Source organism: Alligator mississippiensis, chromosome 11, assembly GCF_030867095.1.
Source record: "Alligator mississippiensis isolate rAllMis1 chromosome 11, rAllMis1, whole genome shotgun sequence".
NCBI classification, from domain to species: Eukaryota; Metazoa; Chordata; order Crocodylia; family Alligatoridae; genus Alligator; species Alligator mississippiensis.
This window is the reverse complement of record NC_081834.1, coordinates 13,817,975-13,832,184: the sequence shown is the minus strand read 5'-3', so window position 1 is coordinate 13,832,184 and position 14,210 is coordinate 13,817,975. Positions and strand designations below refer to the sequence as shown.

General features: G+C 45.8%; 1 protein-coding gene across 5 annotated transcripts in view; it reads left to right on the top strand.

Moving 5' to 3' along the window:
- The window catches only part of NTRK3 (neurotrophic receptor tyrosine kinase 3), a 314,023-nt gene that overhangs the window by 173,704 nt on the left and 126,109 nt on the right, over positions 1-14,210 (top strand). For all 5 annotated transcript variants that reach the window (XM_019477848.2, XM_006263817.4, XM_006263816.4 and 2 more), the window contains one exon: positions 2,516-2,704. In XM_019477848.2, coding sequence (XP_019333393.1) covers positions 2,516-2,704 — 189 coding nt within the window. The remainder of the gene's footprint in view (positions 1-2,515; positions 2,705-14,210) is intronic.

Here is a 14,210-nt window from a genome sequence, read left to right as displayed (position 1 = left end):
ACTTGATAGCCTGGGAGTCCTCTTCCAGTTCTTTTCTGTCTTGAAGATAAGGGGAATATAGACAAATTCTAAGGAAACATCTATGACCAACCAGGTTGATCAGCAGGGTATCCATCTTGTAAGGGGAGTGGTTGAAGCCCTAGGGGTAGAGACATTTAAATAGAAGCAACAGATCTCCAGAGGACAGTTTTGAGGTCATGGAAATCTGTGGATCTCACCCATTGCTAGTGCCTGCAGTGCTTGCCAGCCTCTTTGCTTCGTGTCTGACTTCTCAGCATTCAGTGGGAAGGTTACCCCCAGAGTGCACCCTTCCTGCTGCATGCTGTCACCTGCCATTTGTGCACAGGTCCACAACAAGTGTGCACATACATGCACGCCCACACGCAGACGCTCATAGTTGCGCACTTTTTGTTTGTCCTTTGAATGCCTTTTAGTTTCGATGCAAACAGAAAACACCTGATTGCTGCTTATGTTCAGTTATACTCCCAACAGAAGCATGCAGCGCAGAAGCTGAATTCTTCTGTTTCCTCTAATGTCACAGGAGCTGAGAATTATCTGGGTTCTGAAAATAACTACAAAAAAAAGAAAAAAAAAAACGGCACGAACCTGCCAAAAGAGACTCACAATAAAGGGAGAGACTTTTCCTTGCGACTAAAACACCTGTCACAGCTGCCAGGAATCCGTTAATTACACAATAATTTTATTATGTCCTGCTCGAAAGAACAAACAATACTTGAAGTCTGCAAAATGAGCGAGCTTTAGAATAGATTAATGCAGTCAGAATGTCTGAGCGGAGCCCGTATTCTCTGGATCCGCTCAGAAGCTCCAGGAGAGTAAAATGACTTGAAGACTCTCTTCTTTGTTACTAGCACCACATAATAAAGTAATTGTGCAATTAGAAATAGATTAGTGACAGGAGAGAGACATTTTCTACGTGGCGCAGGTAAAAGGCAGGATAACTTGAATGGGTTTAAAGCCTGAATGCAGCAGCTCTGCTCATCTTGGGTTGACCTACTGTTAGCCTCTGGCAGCTTCCAGAAAAGAAAAGAGAAGTGTCTCCAGCTGGCTGGGATTTTTCTTCCCTCAGTGTCTGAATAAATTGCTGTGTGTTTGATTAGGGATCTGAGGAGTGCATCCTCGCAGAGGCTTGCAATGAAATGCTGTCTTTCCTAAGCTCTTCAGGGTCCCCCATTCGTACAGGAGAGGTAGCCAGAGCTTGGGCTTCTAGGCCTATGGATGGGGTTGTAGGGTGGAGGGTCATGCCGGTGGGATTAATAGGGGGAAATACATTCATAATGAACCCTGAAGTTTCATAAGGTGTCTGGCCTTGAGGACATTCCCTCATTGAAAATTGTAAAACATAGCCCCCTAAAATCAGAGTATAACTGAGGCTCGTAAAATACTGGTGGTTTGAGAAGCAGGACTTGGCTTCAACGTCAGCTTCAGGGCATCAGTGTGCATCTGGGAAATGGCACGTGTCTGTGTGGAGTTGGACATCTTGTTCTCATCTGTATGTGCATGTTATGCGTGGTTGCAGGGGTGTGAACACATGGGGTTTAGTGGGTAGTCTTTGCAAGAGGGCAGGGATGTATGTGTGGGTGTTTGGGATGTGGGAATTACAAGGAGAGAGGGTATAGAGGTTTGGGATGTTAGAGGTGGCTGTGGAGCTGGGTATTTGGATATCTTGGGAGAAGAGAAGGGGTGTTTTTCATAGAATTGTCATCTAAGTAGACTGGCAACAGGTCGCACGCCACTTCAGTTCACGCTGAGCAACAAGGGTCAGCACTTGCTTAGAGGGACAGTGTGGCAAGAGGACTTGGGCCTCTCCATTAGGCCTGCCACCTTTCCCTGCGTCTGGATGGTGGGATCGATAAAACATCCCTGTGAGTGAGCAACAAGTTGGGGAATGGGAATTCGAAGTACTTGAGAAGAAAACAGGCAAATTAGAGCTCAGGAGGGAATCGCCTGGGCTTGACACAGCTCAGTGCAGACCTTGCTTCTGCCTCCTTCCAGAGCTTGCCTAAGGCCTCCACGACTGGCCTTGGGGAGCCATCAGGTTTATGTCAGTGCAGGTGTGGTTGGACCAGAAGAGGGTGGAGTTGAGAGATTAAGCAAGTGGGAGAGATGGTCTGAGCATAAATTAGAAACGTAGGAAGCACCAGGCCAACATTGTAGTATTTGACCAGGAACTAGACTATCTCATATTACCCCCAAGAGCAGGGCTGGGGTCTGTACTGTAGCTGTTCTGGAAGCAGAGGGCATTAGTCTTGAAGATTATCAGACTGGTGCCTCTGAACTTGATGCATCCCTCCACTTCATGTGTTATCTGGGAGAACAGATCACTCAGGATCAGAGAGCTTCCCTGCATAATTAACCCTATGCAGGAAGTTGGACATAATGTTTTCCCAGTTGATGGAGCTAACCCCAATGAACCATGAATTGCAATTAATAGGGGGATCCAAGTCTCTCATTTCTCCATTGTTATACCTGATGATTTTTTGTGTGATGCTTTTAGGTCCAGTGGCAGTGATCAGCGGTGAGGAGGACTCCGCCAGCCCTCTCCATCATATCAACCATGGCATCACCACGCCGTCATCATTGGACGCTGGCCCAGACACGGTGGTGATCGGCATGACCCGTATTCCTGTCATTGAGAACCCCCAGTACTTCCGACAAGGCCACAACTGCCACAAACCAGATACATGTAAGTGCCTGATCCAGTCGGATCCTTGTGGCGATGGGGCGATGAGAATGAGGGTGGGGAAAGAGTCGGGGAAGGAGGAAAGACAAGGAGGGAGTTAAAGAGGAGGAAGAATGTGGTTGGAGAGGAGAATGGGTCTTGTATGGTTCAGAAACCAAACTGAATCTCAGGTCTCAAGCATCACAGCATACATATAGGAGACTTCCCACCCTCACCCTCCACCCCACCTTCACCCTCCTGTCACCACCCACCAATCACCTTCCCCACATGAGGCAGCAGCACCTGAGAATGGTGTCTACAGATGTCTGCACTGGCCACTCTACTAGGGCAGTAGCAAGAGCAACTTGGGAGCACGAGGCATTAGAGAGACCAGCTGCCTCCCTGGGTCCCCTTCTGACCTCAAGAGACTTTCTCACCTTGTAGCCAGGGCTGCCTCCTTAGACCTCCAGCTGTCCAAAGGGCAGAGGCAGAAGGCTTCACAGACAGGGCAGATGCATGGACAACTTCTGGAGAAAGAGGGCAACAGATCCAGATCTCTATTACTTATATACAGGGGCTGTCGAATAGCACAAAATCTCCCCATGCCTATGTACACCGTGAACTCAGTCTATTCAAGTAACCAATATCACCCTCACCCGCTCCTGAAGTTCCTTCCCCACTGAGCAGGAGCCCTCATATACTACTAATAAAATCAGAGCTATTAAAAGGATTTTTCCTTGGGAATATGGGTCACCACTTTCCATGGCTGCTCCCGGGGTCACTCCTGCCCCAAGCGTGGAGTCCTTGCTCAGTCAGTGGAGGAGGTACTATCCTGTCTCTGCTTCTTCAGCCTTTTCTAATCTCCAGAAACAAACTGTACCACGTGGAAGGTTCAGATCATCTCCTCTCCCATTATTTTTCATCTTTTCTGCATGTCTTCGTTCCAGCTAGGACTGGATGTGACAAAAGGTTGCAAGAAAAGTTATTGTCGCTCCCTTTCTGGCTGGTTAAAGGTGGGAAATATGTTTCTGGAGACTCGCCTCCTGTCAGATTTCCAGACCTTGATGCATAAGCCGAGGAAATCTGACTCCACATCTGGACTTTGAGGCGCTTGTTGGCAGCACGCAGCCGAGCCTACAGAAATGCACCCAGCATGGAGCGTTAGGCAGGAGGTTGATTCTTTATGGCCACTTCTCTTACAGTCAGGTGAAGGTGAGCAGTGCCCTTCCTCTCATGCAGAGAGGTCTCTCTGACTAGCCCGATTGCTTACCCTCACAGGAGCTCATAGAGGAAAATCAGGAGCTGGGCCTCCAATCCAAAGCTGCTGATCATTGCGCTTCAATCACCAGAGCAATGGGGTGTATCCAATTACTGTGCCTGACTTTCTCTTTGATTTTTTTTCTTTTATTGTATGTATTGTGGTCTGTTTGTCTAGAGAGGGGGAGGGGGTTTTGATTAGATAGAAGGAGCCAAGGAACCTGGAAGTAGCGTGGTATTTCTGTGCCGTATTTGTGTGTTCTCTGTTTCTTAAAGCACCTCAACTCGAAGCGATTTACAGACTGGTGGCTTGTTTTCTCTCTTTCTCTTGTCTCTCTGTTGTATATAGTGACCATGTGGTTTTGTAAGCAGCATTCGAGTAGGGGTGGTAGCAGCTCAAAGGATCATGTTTTTTCTCCGAGTTATGCCCTCTGAGTCTCGTCAAATTTTAGCAGGGTGGCAGGCGAAGTAGATCACAGCAGGATTTGGTGAAAATGTTTCACGGATTCAGTACAATTAAAACCTGAAAAGTTCAGCATGCAGCAATGCCACATAGGGCTGTAATCTGTATCCGTTTCTCCTATGGAACAGGCCACACGGGGAAAGTTTAGCGTTGTAAATCCACGTGCTCATGGAAAATCACTTGCTTCTAGACTTGCCTGCCAAGACTCAGCCTAGAGCCAGTAGTGTGGAAGACAGGACTTCATTCTTTACATGTGTCTTCAGGTGCTAACCATGGTCAAGTCTTGGCAGGCTAAAAGCTCTTTAATGATTTTCCAGAAGCGTTTGGAATTACCTGTCCCTAATTCTGTGAATGCTAGGAGACCCAAAGACAGGGTGGTTTTTTGGTGTTTCTTTATATTTTAAGACCCAATCTTTCAGATCTTCCCCAGCAAACCTCTCGGTCACTTCTGTGGCTCTGTTGCCTGTGAAGGAGGGATAAATCCCTGGATATTTTTGCACTTCACCTTTGAAATCGCCAGACTTTTTGGAGCCCTGTTGTAGATTCCCTTTTGTTTTGTATTTTCCCCACATGGCTCTAACCAACCTGAATTTGGTCTGCTGGGTCTGGCCTGGGATGGTTTTGCTGTTCTCATTCCCTTAACAGTTTACAGAGCTTGTTTCTCCTCTCAAAAACTTGGACACAACTGTATTTTTCCACCTCTACCACAGAAGGAGAGATGAACAGGAGGAGAGATACAGAAGTCCACTGGTACCCGGCAGAGTCTATTTAGGAAGAGCATTGGTTTAGTGCTTGGGCATGTCAGTGGCGAGTAGGCACTTTCCTTTTGATCTGTCCCATCCATTAAATCCATGGCCTGGGAGCAAGTCTGTGCAGTCTGTCATTAGCAAAGACATTAGCTCCAAGTAAACTCTGCAGCCCAGCTTCTGTCCTGTGCATACTGGTTTTGCTAATGCACCATGCTTGCATTCACGTGGCTTCTCCTCCTCTTTAGCTTTACTTTCTTCTTACCCCATCAGCATCACCAGTTGGCTGGCCATACTGCTGGGTGGCGCCTGGGCTGAGGACATGCCGATACCCATTACCGAACTACAATGAGGAGAAAGAACTCTATATGCTTAATGTAGTATTAATAGTACATTGGCGTGATATAGATTTCTGTCACCCTCTATACTAACAAACATCGCTTATCACACGGGAATGACGGATGTTTATTCCCAGCCACTTAGTTCTGCATAATGGAATTGCAGATGAAATATGGAAAACAGCTCGCTGCCTGCTGAGCTGTGGCCCCTCTCGCCGCTGCTGTACAATGCTGTCCTGTGGGTTCTCCTCTAGCAGGCCCATTAGTTAATGCTGTCTGCAAGGAGACAGAGACATTTGTTACTGACTATGGATACACTGTCCTTTCCCTGCTAATAGGATGAAGGATGTGGGACCTGGCGCTCTCACCTATGACTTTCTGGGAGCCCTGGCTTCAGGGGGTTTTCTTTTTCATTTCCTGGCCGCTCTTCCCAGAATGAAGGGAACAGAAGGGATGCGTGTGGGTCTTAATCACTCTTCTGTTCATTGGTAGAAGGGGCTGTATCGCCCCGTCCCCACACTGTGAAGGGCTGACTCTTCTGGACTTCTTACTCTGCCCCTTCCCTCCTTTCTGGCCCCCCTAATCCTGCAAGCTTCAAGTGCACATTGCTGTGGTTGCACTAGGGTTTGGAATGACTTGTTCAGATAAACCAAAGTTTTACTTAAGTGATTTTCATGCCAAGACAGAAGATTTAACCAGGGGTCAGGTCTTAGATTGGGTGTAGCCTGGGCATATTGATCCCAGATTCGATTGCAATAAAGCCCTTCTCCCCCACACCTCCACCCCCAGTTGTTGAAGTGGGATTGGGTGGATGCATCTTTTTTACTGAATGTTCAGGGCACAGGAAGAGTGGCAGGTTCTGATGAATCTCTGCTCCATTACCATCTGGTAATAATACACTTCAGACAAGACGTGGGTCTAACTCGGTTTGGGCCAGGGCACTATAAAGAAAAGAACTCATCAGATGGAAGAAAGAAAAGAACTCAGCAGTGGATCAGATGGATCCATCCCATGAGCAACGCTTGTCACAAAGTAAAACATGACTCATGCTACCCTCAAACGTTTCCTGAAAAGCACTATCAGTTCTTGTGGGCAGGAAATGGCATTTTGCTACAACAATTAACCACACAATCAATACAAAGCAATGGATGTTTGCCCGGGACAAATTTTACATGGTTGCAGTTGTGTTGATGGGAGAGGTCGGATGTCACTATTTTGACCAGGAATAGATGCACTCGTTGATAACAATGGAGGTTTTCCATGCTACCTCCCATTTGCCCATTCTCATTGGATTCGGTGGGATCTGTTTTGCCATCTACATTTAGGATTCCTGATGATGCAAAACGGACAATTAGGAGGAGCGGCAGATTTCTAAGATCAAAAATTTGAGATGTTGTATGGAAAGCTTTTGAGGCTCACCTTGCTTTGCGTAGTCATAAATAACCAAGTGGACCCTGCAGGTATTAAGGGAACTTCTTGATCTTTAGGCTCTGTACAAATACTATAGCAAATTCTGCAGTCGTACCTGTTTAGCCAGAACAAATACCTTGGGAAAGGTTTCTCTAGAGAAATTTTGCTTGTTTTGAAACTCTTCCAGAGTAGCAGTAAAAAGAGGGAGTTTCAACATGAGAAATAGTGTCCTTGAAAGGATTTAATTTTTGTTGAAACTCCATCAAGAGAATGTATGTGAAGCAATGGTTAGTTTGGGGGAGTTTGCTAACTCTGAATGGGAGGCTTCTTCCGCAGTAAAAACAATGGCACTGGAGACATTTGATGACTGCCTTGTTGTTTGCTTCTGCTACTTCTGACTGGCAATGACTGGCACTTGGCTTATTTTCCACTGTTAGGACTGGTACAGCCTTAGCACCGTGATGCGGTTGCCACATGGGCAGAGCAGACGTCCTTCCATAGAGTTCTAATGAGGGCTTTTTTATGACCTCATTTATTACAGGCTGCCCTGACATAATTACATATTCAAAGTTAGTAATTACACATATTCATGCTAATTAAGTAATTAGATATAATTATGCTAACTGTAAATACATGGTAATCTGCTAAAAAGAAGTACTTCAAAAAAACCAAGACAAATCACACAATAAAGGCACCATCAGCAGCCTTTTATACACATCACTGTCTTTTAAGAGGGACAGCATGGATGGTCCTTTCAGAAATCATACTTATTAGGACCATAGGAAATCTGTTTGTTTGTTCATCAGCTGCTTTTGATTAATTTTAGACAGTGGACATTGACAAAAAGTATTGGTAGTGATAAGAAAACTGTTTTGGTTTTTTTAACTATTTTGTGTCTCTAGTTTTTTTAAATAAACACTATTTAATTTCTGCTTTCACCCAGGGATGTTTCCATGTTCTGCAAGATGCAAAAGTTAGGTGGTAAATGTTTCAACTTGAAATTTTTACATAGTTTTGTAAAAATAAATCTGATACTAAAAAAAAAAAAAAAAAAAAAGAGGAAACATTTCTGCAAGGATTTTGTATATTTTTTTCCCTCCCACAAAATGTGAATCTTGAGCCAGGCTGGACAAGAGTGTCCCGTTAAACTCTTGATAAGTGACCATAGTAAGTAAATGGAAAGGTAAGCAGCCTTAGTCTTGAAATCCCTTGAAAGTTCTTCAGTCTTCCACACAAATACCCCCTATCCCTTCTCCCAGAGCATTAAAAAAAACAGAGACCCATTCCCCTTCTATTCTCACAGGAGGGCAGTGCTAAATGACCCATGTACACTGAGGTTCCTTCTTCTGGGGTGCATCAGCATGTTGCACCGTCACCCCGCATAGCAAATGTGTTTGTGGGTGATATGGAGGGGTGGGGAGCATGGGTGGATGTATTCTCAACATGCTGGTGATGTCCAGTTTAATATTTCCATCTTCTGCAACCCTGGGTATGGCTTACACAGGGTCAAGGTGAGGTTGGAGCCTTGGAGAAAATGAATTGATTGACAATCTAGTAGAATGATATCATTATGCTGAATGATAGGAAGCAGCAAGATGTCTGTGATCATACCAGGCCTCTTTTCTTGTGGCGTGTTTTATTTATTTCTGCATCTTGAGGGTTTCATTAGGTTCCTAGCTGTTTTTCATTGACAAAAAGCAGGAGTGACCAAGGCACCTTTTCTTCTGGCTGGGAAGGTGTCACTTTTCCCCTTCCAGAAAAAAAACAAACAAACCCATAACCCTCAAAACACCTCCATCTGTCCTGGCCCCAGCAGCCAGTTCCTAGCCCAAATTGTCAGATTTGACAGTAGGCAGTGGTCATATGGGACCTCGGGGAAATGAAGGAAACGTATCCCTAGAGATATTTAGATATTCAGCACTGAAACACAATATAAGGAAAAATTGTGCTGGCTCTGAAGTGGTAGGGGGGAGGGGTAGGTGAACAAGGTCTAAGAAGTATCTTGTGTCTCTATGCTTAAGTTGGCTATTGTGGATTTCTTGCTTGGTCTGATGAAAAAAATCCTAGTAGTCACCTTTTAGCAGGTGGATAATTGTAGTGATCCCAAATGCGCATCCTGCTCCCCACCCCTTCAACTGTAGTTCCTCAACAGGGTTTTGCTGGAAACCTCTCAGAGTACCAGGAGCTAATGCTGGACGCTTGTGAACAGAGTGGGTAGTTTGAATCCCACAGGTAATAACCATCTATTTTCAGAGTAGATGCTACAGTAGGTTCTCCAAGTAACATGTGAGCAGGGAGTCAGCAGAGAGGACTGTCTTCTCTCCCAGAAGATGATTTAAGCTGTGCAGAGGGCCACATCAGGAAAACACCTGGCTCCCACTGCCCTTTTGGGCCCCTTCCTCTTCCTGACAACTGCAAGGAAAGGTCTGTTTGGCCACTGAAGCCTAGTCTTCATTGCTAAGTTTTGCCAGTGGGATTTTGAGGGCATTCATACCCAGTGACCCTTTCTGCCAGCACAGCTACTCATCCTCCGCAAAGAAGAGTGGGGATTCTGGCATAACCTGGCAGGAAGCTTGAGACGTGTATATGCCCCTGTGTCTTCAGCTGGTTATTGCCATCCATTCAACAGCTGGTGGCTTCCCAGAGTGCTTTTTGCTCTCTAAGAGCACAGCTGTTTGGGGGAGCTGTGCAGAGCCCTTGAAAGTACATGGGTGTGCATGCATGCTCGTGGCATGGTGGTGATACCAAGGCAGAGAGAGGTGGGTCTAGATATGGGCCGAGATGCCTATCCCGCTCGCCTAGTGTGACGATTTCTCCGCTGGTTTCTCTCAGTGATGCTCTCTGGGCTGCTACTCCCTTCACTGCCTATGCTGAGAGCTTGACATGGAGAACAAATGATTATAAAGGAATAGCTGGCAAGTTGAACCTTAGCTTTGGGAGGAGAGTTGGTGACTTCTCAGGTTCACCCACAGTGCATGCTGAGCTGCAGTTTAACCCTCAGGATAACTCCACTAAGAGTTGGTCCTCGGCCCTTTTACCGCTGGCTACTGGAACCATCAGTGTATCAGGCAGCAGAGGAATGTCTGGCAGCCTGGCAAGTACATGGCAATATGTACCCATGTATCTGGTCCACTAGCCAGCATGGCAGGTGTTTTCTGTTTGGGCCCATTTAGGAGAAGCCAAACAGCTAAGGAGAAAAGCTCCCATCCTGGCTTCCTCTGCCTGAACCCTGCTGGCTTTGGAAGGAGTTGCTATAACAAGCGCATCAGAGCTTGTTGGGACAATCCTGTCCCGCTGTAGATGCGACATGCACGCCGTTTTTATTTGCATACAAGCAAATTACCTCCCGCAGCTGTGAGGGAGTTAGATCCCTATCTCTGTTGCTTTAATGGGTGTTTATTGAAGATGTTTGTAGCAACCATCCAGATCAAAGGCCGTTAAGCAGAACCCAGTCTGTGCAGGAGGGACTGAAGCTGACAGCACAGCTGCAGTGGGTGATGCTCTAGCAGGAAGCCTCCCTCCTGGGTGCAGCGATTCCAGTTGCATTAGAAAACAAACTGTTAAATCACCCCTGAATCTTGTTCTGTGCAGCAGACAGTGACCTGCCAAGCAGGGAGACAGCGCTATTGAAAAGGAGAGACTGCATACAGACATCAAACGGTTGGCAAGGTCTTCCTGTAAACACACATCCACCTTCCCCTCTGGCCCCCAAAGCACTCCAGAGAACCTTTAATCCTGGTGCGTGTGGAGGTGACAGCTAGGGTTAGCTTGCCCGAGGTGGTTTCAGAAAGGGAGCCAAAGATGTGTCAACTGACAGACGCTCTAACAAGCAAAGCAAGAAAAGGTGCTCAGCCTATTTGCTACTGGACCAAAGAGGCTCTTAGCACCGGTGGTTTATCACAAGCTAGAAGCCCTGTCTGCACGTCCAAAAAGGGTTCTTTTGAACCCCATCCACTCAGCAGCATGGGAGCAAACACCACCAAATTGGGCCAGTGACACCATCTGACAAACACTTAACTGCAGTTGGAGCATATGTCCCTTTGGGTTTGCTCATGTGAGTGTGCGCTTGCACACAGGGATGCTCCTGTGCATTTGTTTATACCTACCTTCACACATCCCCATCTGCCGCCTCTGTGGATATGTATTTATTCACCCACTTGCATACACACATACACATTCATCCGTACCCCTATATACTTAAAACACACGTTCACTCCTACCACAGAGTGAGGCGTGGTGTAAAAGCAGAGCTGAATTAGTTAGAGGCACTCGCTCACTCATCCAGGCACGTATTCTCACACGTACATTCACGCCTGCTTATTAAACACCTCTGTCTCACAAATAACTGCATCTGTGAACTCCAGCTTCTGCTGAGCACGCTGTCATTTCTGCCACCCTTTGACCCGAGCCCAGCAACAGCAATAAATATGCTGACACACAGTCTGGACAGCATCGCTTTCATGTATTGTCCTAAGTTCTCAAAAATGCGTGTGTCTGTAATTTCTGGTAGGTGAAAAGGTTTTCATCGGTTGGCAGCTGAGACATGGTTTTCAGTTCTGGCAAGTCACAAGCCATGAGATACACTGGGAGCGATGGGGGCAAGAAAGAAAGAATGGGGCAGGTTGTGGATGGAGGAGGGAGGAGAGATAGTACCAGGCCATAGATCCTTTGTGTAATTATCTGGTTGCTTATGTGTTGGTATTTTCAATATACACCTGATTTCTCTCAATCCCACGCACTGATTGGGGCTGAGACAACACCTCTGCCACAGAAATACATAACGCTGTTCATCGTCCATTTGCTTCCCTTGCCCAGGGCTTCTGCCTACTTGACTGAAATAATGTAATGTAAAGTAATTCTCAATTTGTTCTGAAAATACTGTTAACTCAAAAAGTCCTGGTGTCTGTAGCAATGAAGAAGAAACCAGAATGATCTAACAATTCATTGATTGTGTGAACTATGCTTTGGGTAGTTTTAAAAATAGAGGGGTGTGTGTGTGTGTGTGTGTGTGTAGCTGAACTTTCTATCTCTAAGTTAATTATTTATTGTGATTTGATTGATTTTGGTCTGGCTTACAAATCTAAAGTATTTTGAGCTGCTCTTGACTTCCCGATATATCCATAAAGATCATTTCTCCAACATGGCTGCGGTATGTCGTGATTCCCTTGAAAGGCTTATTTGGTAAGAGCCAGCAGACAGATTGTAAAAGTCCTTAGGAAACAATGTCATGTCCTCTGAGTGTAATCAGTCAATGAGGATTTGTTTTTCAGGGGGAAATGCAGAGATATTGCATCCTATTGGAGAGTTTTGTGTGAGCAAAGTCATCTTGAACAGATTAACTTGTTCGAAGCACGTGCTCTTTATCTCCACTGATTGTCCAGTTGAATTAAACCTCCTCAGGAAGGCAGTTGTTAATAAGGAGTCCAGCTGCATCTTAGAAAAATATGCTTCCAAACATAGCAGGAGCATCATTAGTGTCATCACCCATTCCCAAAAGCCATGTGGCCTTGCACGCTAGAAGTGATACCATGGTATTGAGTCAGTAGTAATTACAGCAGTACTTTCTATTTCCAGTGTTGCTTTTGGAATACAACCTCCCTCCTTCCTTTTGGTTAACAGCATTTACTCTCCAAAATGGCACATCAGAACATGACAGAACTGAAACCCAAGCAGAGACCGAGGCTGAGGCCAAGGGATGATCTCCCCAAATATCTTCTTGTGTTACAGGGGGTAGAGGGGTGGTCCTGATTTCAACTAGGGAGCCACTTAGTGCCAAGAAGGTTGAAAATGCTTGTTAATTCTGGGTTATTATGAAAACTGATTCATTATGCTTTGCATTTCAGTAGCACCCAGAGGTCTATTAATGTATTTGCATATGTTTTATGTCTAATCCTTTTAAATTTTTTTGGAATCTTGTTGAACTGTTGGCCTCTACCTCCTGCAGCAGTGAGTTCCACAGGTTAATATTAGGGCTGTGCAAAACAGCAGCATTTCGTTTTGACTTCCGTTTCGACGGAACAGTGTTTCGTTTCGTTTCGTCACAATTGTTTCGTTGTTTCGACACTGTTTCGACGTTTCGCCCATAGGCTATCATGGGGAACCACAAAACCACCTATAAGTTTGTCAGTTCTTGCCTGATTTGGATGAAACCTGCAGGCATGGTAGCCCCTTCTGAGGCCATGAAGCCTGCCAAGTTTCAAGGAGAGCAGTGCAGGGGTTTCTGGGAAACTGCATCTCATGCTGCTGACAAGCAAAACTTGTGACATGGGTGACAGAAAGCAGGCCAGTTCAAACAGTGCTGCATTTTATGCTTTTTTTCCATCCCTTCCCAAGAGCACTGGGATTGGAAGGGACCTCAGGGAAGGATGGCAGTCTCTGGCCAGCTACACAGTCAGTATGTGACCAGTCCTTCCCCCCTTTTTGCCTCCCTCTCCTTACTTTCTGTTTCCCTGCAGGCAAGCCCAGCTTCAGCTTCAAAACTCAGAACATTTCGAAAGTTTCGAAACGTTTCGACTGCCCTTCATTTCATTTCGATTTCACTGTTTTGAGCTCAAAATGAGTCGAAATGAAACAGCCGGCGAAATTTCACGCGGCCCGAGTTAATATTGCACAGATATATTGGTTTCCAGTGTTTTGGGTAGGTTCTTGGTGCTGCTGTCATTCCAGAGGAGCTGTAGGGCTTTCCTCATCCTAGTCACACAGCTTGCCTATCCTTCCTGTTCTGCTGCCAAGGTAAAAGGATTTTCAGGAAACAAAAGAACCCACCAGCTTTTATGTTCCGAATCAGCAAACCTGTGCGGCTTCTCTCAGTATAAGTGACAGAGACAGTAGCTAAATATTCATGTTCTGTATGCCCAGCAAATTTGGAAATAGAAGAAAACATTGAAAGAACCTTAGTTTCCCTTCCCTGTTTCCCTTTCCCTCGCCCCCTTCCTGCTGCAGCTCATCTTCAGACAAGCAAGGTCTTTAGGAAAGTAAAACCAAGGTGGGTGGTGGGGGGTGGAGAAAATCCTCACACTCAACCCTATTAAAGAAATTACTGGCATTCTACATTATGAACTGGATGAATTTTTAATGGCTGAGAATGCAGTTGATTTATAATGCATCTATCCTGGCTTGCAGAGCCTGTCACCAGCTAATAAATAAATGACAGTCCCCCTGTATTAAAAGTATCAGTCATTCTACATCACTGCACTGCCACTGATGTGGAGGTCCAAGTGTGGGGCAAGGTATGTCCGGCAGCTGGCAGCTACCACGCATGCAACAGAAACAAGGGAGGAGCTTTGTGCTCCCAGGCATGTCTGAGAGCTCCTTCA